The sequence below is a fragment of the Dama dama genome, chromosome 2 (assembly GCF_033118175.1).
Source record: "Dama dama isolate Ldn47 chromosome 2, ASM3311817v1, whole genome shotgun sequence".
NCBI classification, from domain to species: Eukaryota; Metazoa; Chordata; class Mammalia; order Artiodactyla; family Cervidae; genus Dama; species Dama dama.
In genome coordinates, this window is record NC_083682.1 from 37,906,160 (window position 1) to 37,915,019 (window position 8,860).

The following is an 8,860-nucleotide window of genomic DNA, read 5'->3' on the forward strand; positions in this document are numbered from 1 at the left end:
GGTGTAGAAAACAAACTTGTGGTTACCAGGCGAGAGACTGGGGCTGACATATACACACTACTATATGTAAAGCAGATACTAATAAGAACCCACTGTATAGCACAGGGAACTCAACCTAACACTATAGAATGACCTACAGAATCTAAAAAAGATCGGATATATGCATAGCTATAGGGGCTTCCCAGGTGGTGCTAATGGTAAAGAACCCACCTGTCAATGCAGGAGACTTGAGAGACTCAGGTTTGACCCCTGGGTTAGGAAGATCCCCTGGAAGAGTGCATGGCAACTCACTCCAGTATTCTTGCCTAGAGAATCCAATGGACACAGGAGCCTGGTGGGGCTATAGTTCATAGGCTCACAAAGAATCAGACACGACAGAAGAGACTCAGCACACACGCGTATGTCTAACTGATTCACTATGCTGTACGGCAGAAACTAACAACACTGTAAATCAGCTATATTCTAATAAAAATTTAAAAAGAATTAAAAAAGAGAGATTATATACACAATGGAATATTACTCAGCCACAAAAAAGTGTGAAATAATGCCATCTGCAGCAACATGGATGGACCTAGAGACTATCCTACTAAATGGAAGTAAACCAGAGAAAGACAACTATCATATGGTATCACTTACATGTAGCATCTAATAAATGATACAAACTTATTTCAAAACAGAAACAGGCTCACAGACATAGAAAAGAAACTTAATGGGAATGAGTGGGAGAAGGGATAAATTAAGAGTCTGGCATTAGCAGATACAAATTGCTATGTATAAAATCAAATCAACTATGTTTCAATAAAAAAATTTTAAAACAGAAAATAAAGTATAATGGAAAAGAATCTGAAAAAGAACAAATAGTATAGATGAGTATATATATAACACCACTGCTGAAACTAACACAACTCTAAATCAACTATACTTGAATTAAAATTAAAAAATATTACTAACATTAGAGTTGTGACACTTCAATGACATAGCTGATTATTAATATATATTTTTCCATGCTGGTCTGTTGATGTATGCTGTGCTAGTTCCATCAAGATTATCAGCATTAATATATTAAATAATAAGCTAACACAAGATCTATGGACTCCACATCCACATCCAGAGACTGGCTTCTCAGGGACAGCCAAAAAATCTGTTTTTAGAAGCTCAGTGTTTTTGATGTTCTGCTAAGTAACAGAAATAGTAATGAACTAGGAATCCACCAGTGGTCACAAAACTTACATAAATAACATCTTCCTGTGCCTTGTTTTATCTTTAAAACGGTAATTCAACTAGATGAAAACTAAGATCCTTCCCTGGGTCAGAGGTCAAGGTTTTCAAATTCCCTGATTACTGACTTGAGACAAGCTTAAACTACTTGAACACTGTAAACATTCAATAAATATTTGTTTAGTGATGAGGGACCCAAATTATATTAGCTCTGAAAGTTTACAAAAGATTGAGACTGGGGTGATTTCCCAGGGTTCAAAAAACGTCCGTTTTTTGTACAGTCCGTCATAATGTGTATGTATGCTAAACTCCATGGGGTCTCAAAAGAGTTGGATACGACTGAGCGACTAAATACACACACCAACTCAACATCTTTGTTGTTGTTCAGTCGCTCAGTCGTGGCCGACTTTTTGCAACCCAATGGACTGCAGCATGCCAGATTTCCCTGTTCTTCACCATCTTTGCAGCTTGCTCAAACTCATGTCCATTGAGTCAGTGATGCCATCCAACCAGCTCGTCCTAAGTAAGTACAAACACCGTGCCAAGGACCCTGGGCACTAAACAACAGTCTTAGAGATGGGGCGGGGGGGGGGGGGGCGGTTAATAACTGCAGCCTTGCTGTGTGACTAAAATGAAACGAGCAAAACAGCACAAAGTTCTGGTGCTGGGCAGCTCAGTTCGCCCGGCACTGAAGAATTAAGGTGAATTCTTTCGCGGTTTAGTGATAAGGGACCCAAGATCACTAGATCTAGTGACCCTAGATCACTAGAGAACGCTGAGGTTAGAACGAAGTGCCTACTCTGCAGACAACCCCAAAGGGTTTAAAAATTGTGGGGAAAAGATTCTGGAAACGACTCTCAATAAATTCAGTTGTCCAGCACACACTGGTGACAGGCGCGCCCGCCCGTCAACCACTGTAGCTTCCCGTGATCACGTTCCTTTTGCTTGAAAGGCGATTGCTAAGTACTGAAAACCACAGCGAAAATAAAGCGGGGGTTGTTCAGTCGCTCAGTCGAGTCCGACTCTTTGCGACCCCACGGGCTGCAGCACGCAAGGCTTCCCTGTCCTTCACCCTCTCTCGGAGTTTGCTCCCGAGGACCGAAAACTAGAGCGAAAATAAAGCGGACCTGACGGGAAACGTGCGCTGTAGATTACCTGGGCCGGAGGACGGCACCCGAGTAACAGTCCAAGTTTGAACAAACCGCGAAAGGTGACGGGCCTCTCCGGGCACAAACTACAACACCTGCGAGGGAGCGGGACGACCAGCCTCCCTCGACGGAGAAGGGTTCAGAGAGACACCTGGCGGGGCTCGAGCGGAAGAGCCGGGCGGGAAGACAGGCCTTCGGAGGCTCGCGCTCCCGTTCTCGGCCCTCGCGCCTCCCGCCTCAACCCCTCGGGGCGAGGCTCGGCAGCAGGGTCGCCAGGCCCCGGAGCGGGCTGGAGGGAGGCGGCGGCACCCTCGCGTTCCTCTCGCCCAAGCCGGCACCAACCACCGGCACCAGCTCCCCACAGAGCACACAGGCATCGGGCGACACGGTGCTTTTTCTCACCTCTCCGCAGGGCCGGCGAAAAACGCCCACAGGGGCTCGAAACCCGGCGGCCCCCGCCGCCTTCACAACGCAAAAGCGGCCGAACCCAGCGGCCCCACATTTCACGGGTTTTCCAGCCGGAGGCAGCCGGGTGAGAAGACGGGGCGAATCGCGCTCAGGCTCTCGGGCAACGTAGTTCTGGCGCCAAGAGGATGCTGGGAAATGTAGTTTTCGGCCCGTAGCAACTCCACACAGCTTCCCGGCACAGGCTCGCACCGCGCGCGGTCTCGCGAAGTTGGGCCCCTCCACAGACTGACCCGGAGCTCACCAGCATGGTTTACAGCGGCTCCGCTTCTCTCACCGCCTCACCCCAACCCGTGCACGCCATTACCGCCCTAAGAAGCGGAATCTTGTTTCAGAACCTCCCGGTGCCCGTTCCCTGGCAATGAGGTGTGCAGCTAAACGGCCGACTACCGCCGGAGAGCCAGCGGTCGTCACCGGTTTGGGTTGGTGGACGACAGAGTCACGTCCAACCCCGCGGCAACCTGGGACGTGCAGGCCTTGGCCGCTGAGCATGCCGGGAGTTGCGCAGAGCGCTTCTGGGAAGTGTAGTCCCCCCCGAGGCTCTCGTGTTTCATTTCTTGCCGCTTCTCCCTCTAGTGTACGGGAGGACCATATTTATTTGGTTTCGTTGCTGTCTTGAGGGAAATTGAATTCTCTCGTTTCTCGGGACGACCTGATTTATATATCACCATTTTATCTCTCTCAGACCTCAGTTACTCCAGAGTTTTCCCCACACGGTAAAATGTTGAAAGTAGCAGCACACAGTAGTTGTGGGGTTCAGATGCGGGGATGCCAGTACTTTGGCCACCTCATGCCAAGAGTTGACTCATTGGAAAAGACCCTGATGCTGGGAGGGATTGGGGGCAGGAGGAGAAGGGGACGACAGAGGATGAGATGGCTGGATGGCATCACCGACTCGATGGGCATGAGTTTGGGTAAACTCCGGGAGTTGGTGATGGACAGGGAGGTGGCGTGCTGCGGTTCATGGGGTCGCAAAGAGTCGGACATGACTGAGTGACTGAACTGAACTGAACTGAACTGAACTGATTCTCTGTAAATTCTTTCATATTAGTTCAAACGACAAAGAACCTGCCTGCGATGAGGGAGACCTGGGTTCAGTTCCTGGGTGGGGAACATCCCCTGGAGGAGGGCATGGCTGCCCACTCCAGGATTCTTGCCTGGAGAATCCCCATGGACAGAGGAGCCTGGTGGGCTGCAGTCCATGGGGTCGCCAAGGGTCGGACACGACTGAGGGCCTAACACAACAAAGTGGTGAACAACCGCCAGGTTTTCGTGGCTTAATTATTCTAACAAGACTGTAAACTTCGCACTCAGTCTTACCGATTTGTTTTCAGAGCTTTGTGTCAGCAGCGTGACAAGCACCGTTCTAAGCACTGAGACACGTTAGAAGAACAGGAGTCCCTTCGCTGTGCAGCTAAAACGACCACATTGTTAACCGGCTATACCCCAGTGCAAAATAAAAAGTTTAAAGTAGGCGGGGGGAGAAAGAAAAGAAAGAACACAATTCCTGACAGGGCTTTAACAGTATATGGAGAGGAAATAGGAAACAAAGAACCACCCCTCCTCAAAAAGAGTTTAACTTCACAGCTAAAAAAAAAAAAAAAAAAGGTATAACAGAAGGATATACCATTATTACCTGTTAAACATTTTCTAAAAAATAATGATCAGTTCTACCAAGTAAACCATCAGATACAGTCGCTTAAGTTCCTGGCAGGAGTTTATGTTAGTACAACATATTTGGGAAAACAATGTAATAATATATATAAACTCTAAAAATTGAATAGCTAGTTTCACTTCTAAGAATTTACTCTAAAAAATTTATCTTGTAGCTAAGATTTTTTTTAAAAGTTTTTATTATTATTTATTTATTTGGCTGCACAAGGGATATTTTAATTGGGGCATGTGGGATCTAGTTCCCAGACCAGGGATTGAACCTGGGGCCCTCCATTGGGAGTGTAGCATCTTAGCCACTGGGCTACCAGGGAAGTCCCTGTAGCTAAGAGTTTAAAAAAATTTTTAACTCTTGCAGTGTTATTTATAATAATGACAAATTAGAAGTAATCTGGTGGCTCAGATGCTAAAGAATCCACCTGCAATGCCGGAGACCTGGGTTCGATCTCTGGGTTGGAAAGATCCCCTGGAGAAGGGCATGGCAATCCACTCTAGTATTCTTGCTTGGAGAATCCCCATGGACAGAGGAGCCTGGTGGGCTACAGTCTATGGGGTGGCAAAGAGTTGGACATGATTGAGTGACTCAGCACAGCACAGAAATAATTTAAATATTCAAAATGATTCAGTAACTTGCAGAAATATCCCTAATTCGAATATTATGCAATCATTGCAGCTACGTCGCTTCAGTCATGTCCGACTCTGTGAGACCCCATAGATGGCAGCTCACCAGGCTCCCCTGTCCCTGGGATTCTCCAGGCAAAAACACTGGAGTGGGTTGCCATTTCCTCCTCCAATGCATGAAAGTGAAAAGTGAAAGTGAAGTCACTCAGTCCTGTCTGACTCTTAGTGACCCCATGGACTGCAGCCTACCAGGCTCCTCCATCCATGGGATTTTCCAGGCAAGAGTACTGGAGTGGGGTGCCATTGCCTTCTCTGATTCAATCATTAAAAAAACTTAGTGACAAGAAAATGTTTAATTTATATACTTATATAACTATATCCCCAATATGATTTTAAGTCTGTTAAATGATATAAGTAAAGTCAACAGGTGTTATTAATAAAAACAACTCCAACTGCTCTTCTCAGTATACTGGAAGAAAAAGACCAGTAAGTGAGAACACAAAATTTTTATTTACCTTAAATTCAATAATGATTATGAAAAAGCGAATCTCTTTAATTTTAATACATATTATTTGTATTACTATAAAATTCTCTCCCCGACGTACACACACAGTGTTGATGTTGGGCCAATCATATTCCTTTCTGTGGAATTATCGACTGAATTCAGGGATTCTTAATCATCTTCTGAAATTTGCTGGAACTATAGCAAGTGAATTTGGGAGCCCACACAGCCTCATTTTGCCAAAGAAGTACAGAGGCAGGAGCAGGGATAGCAGATGAAGTAAATCCACATGGTATTCAGCTAATAGATTTAGCCACTTCCTGAGTCCCTTGGACTGCAAGGAGATCCAACCAGTCCATCCTAAAGGAAATCAGGCCTGACTATTCAGTGGAAGGACTGATGCTGAAGCTGAAACTCCAATACTTTGGCCACCTGGCGCGAGGAACTGACTCATTTGAAAAGACCCTGCTGCTGGGAAAGATTGAAGGTGGGAGGAGAAGGGGACGAGAGAGGATGAGATGGTTGGATGGCATCACTGACTCGATGGATATGAGTTTGAGTAAACTCTGGGATTTGGTGATAGACAGAGAAACCTGGCGTGCTGCAGTCCCTGGGGTCGCAAAGAGTCGGACACGACTGAACTGAACTGAGACCTGGGCAGCCCAGGTGGCGCTAGTGGTAAAGAACCCAGCTGCAAACGCAGGAGATGTAAGAGACGTGGTTTTGATCCCTGGGTTGGGAAGATCCCCTGGAGGCGGCCATGGCAACTCACTCCTCTGTTCTTGCCTGGAGATTCCCATAGACAGAGGAGTCTGGTGGGCTACAGTCCATGGGGTCGCAAAGAGCTGGACACTATTGAAGTGACTGAGCATGCACGTGAGACCTGCCTAACGCTCTTGTGTTCCCAAAGTTCTCCACTGCTCCTATTATTTGTCTGCTGAAAGTCTTATTTGATAAAAAGTATTTTTCCATAAACGTGTTAATATTTTCTCATGTGTTAAGAGGTATAAAGGAGTTAGTGCATATAAAATACTTAGCACAGTATATGATACATATAAATACTCAACGAGTTGCAGCTGTTTTTAGTACCAACGCCTGTTGACTTTGCTCAGCGTTGGGAGGCCGCTCTCCACGGGTCTGTCAAGATCCCGCACGGCTCCCACACAGAGGCCTTGTCTGTTGCTTGTTATGGGCTCTCTTTTTAAGGACGAGAGAACTTTGCAAAACAATATAACGAACAGTCTTGGGAAGTACAGTGTCTCCCTCTGGAGTGAAAGGCCTCAAATTTACTGCCTATTATAAAAGATTTGGGTTTTTCTAGCTCAAGATTCCTCTCTGTAATGCAATCCACTGCACACTCAGGCACACACCGGGGCCTTTCTGCATCACGCCATGAGACTTGGGGGAAGGGGAACTGATGCAAATATGCAGATGCTCAAGTGGTTTGTTAGCCTCAGGTCTTCTGCCTGCATCCGGGCAACTGCGGCAGGCTAACTTGTTATCTTGCAGATATGTAAGATCTCAAACCCTTCATCGTTCCTGATGACCACTGCCCTTCGCTGAACTTTAAAACATTTTTCATTCTTTTAATTTCGCTCACAAAAATATCTGCCCACCTTGGTTTAAGTCTAGCTGTTGTGAGGAATGTAAAGAATGTAATGAAACATAACTCAGTTCAACAATTATTTGAGTTCCTACTATATGCAAAGATTTCTACTCTTCCAGAACTTGTAATATAACCGGGAGAACAGAACAAGCGTGCTAATCACTTGTACACAAGGCAGTCATGGATCGTGAAAAAGTGAAAGTGTTCGTCCCTCAGTCGTGTCCAACTGTTTGCAACCCCATGGACTGTGTGTAACCCAACAGGCTCCTCTGTCCATGGAATTCTCCGGGCAAGAATATTGGAGTGGGTTGCAATTCTCTTCTCCAGGGGATCTTCCTGACCCAGGGATCAAACCCACATTTGTCTCCTGCATTGCAGTAGATTCTTTACCGCCTGAGCGACCAGGGAAGTAGTGCCATTTAAATGGTACAGAAAAAAGAAGACTTTGGTTCAGTTGAGGATGATACTTTTTGGTCATGGTTAGCAAGAGGAGATAAGATTTGAGCTCTGCTTTTAAAGGTATTTAGTAGGTATAGGTTGTTGGGACGAGGTCTGGGAGAGAGCATGGGAATAAGCAAGGACATTTAATTAGTCTCCCCACTCTTTCCCACTTTGGAACATATGTCCATGGTGTTCTCTCCAGTTGGACCCCTTTCTCCTCCTCTTTACCGGGTTCATTCCTTCCTATCCTTCAGATCTTAGTTTAAATCCCACCTACTTGGGGGAGGGGTTCCTGCTCTCTCTACATATAGACTTCGTGTATTTGTTACGGACTCCTATAACACCTCTCACCGGGCTTCCTTGATAGTTCAGTTGGTAAAGAATCTGCCTGCAATGCAGGAGATCCTGGTTTGATTCCTGGGTCAGGAAGATCCACTGGAGAAGGGATAGGCTACCCAATCCAGTATTCTAGGGCTTCCCTTGTGCCAATGCAGGAGACCTGGTTTCGATCCCTGGGTTGGGAAGATCCCCTGGAGAAGGGAAAGGCTACCCTCTCCAGTATTATGGCCTGGAGAATTCCATGGACTGTATAGTCCATGAGGTCGCAAAGAGTCAGACACGACTGAGTGACTTTCAAAAGTGCCAACCTTCCCACATCACAGCACTTCTTCTGTGTATCCTCCATAATAGCCGAGACACATCTGTCATCATTTTCACCAACACCTACCATAATGCCTGGCCCATAACGAGCCTTTGATAAATAAGTGTTTAATGAATGAATAAACCTTCAAAATACAGTCATAGTTTGGTGGGGAGACTTGATAGATCAGGGTGCTGGAGTCATTTGGAAGACAGCGGAATTGGGGCAGATAAAACTGAGAAAAAGAAGGAAAAGGGACCAAGGAATTCAGATTTTACACAGTAGACTCTCAGGAGATTTCAAAAGCTTCTGAGCCCAAAGGGATAACAGTTTGAGCACTTTCTAGAAAGCACCATGAGCCATTTACTAGTGCAGGCTAAAGAATCACTGCTGCTCCCAATGTCTGATGAGCGGGTCTGGCCATGAGAAATGCTCCATCTTGAAAGCAGCCTAGTTAATCCGTACCTCCGAGGCCAATAGGGGATCAAGGAAGAGGGTCCTGATTTTTTCACTGTGAAGAGCCACTTTTATTATGTTAATGTAAACTT

The 8,860-nt window shown here is 46.0% G+C and overlaps 1 protein-coding gene across 7 annotated transcripts in view; it reads right to left on the minus strand.

Moving 5' to 3' along the window:
* The window catches only part of CCDC90B (coiled-coil domain containing 90B), a 33,066-nt gene extending 29,764 nt beyond the window's left edge, over positions 1-3,302 (minus strand). For 5 of the 7 annotated variants that reach the window (XM_061168449.1, XM_061168459.1, XM_061168451.1 and 2 more), the window contains exon 1: positions 2,769-3,302. In XM_061168449.1, the coding sequence (XP_061024432.1) occupies positions 2,769-2,868 (100 nt within the window). In that variant the 5' untranslated portion in view covers positions 2,869-3,302. The remainder of the gene's footprint in view (positions 1-2,768) is intronic. The other 2 variants (XM_061119749.1, XM_061119753.1) reach the window with 2 other exon arrangements.
* Positions 3,303-8,860: the final 5,558 nt, after the last annotated feature.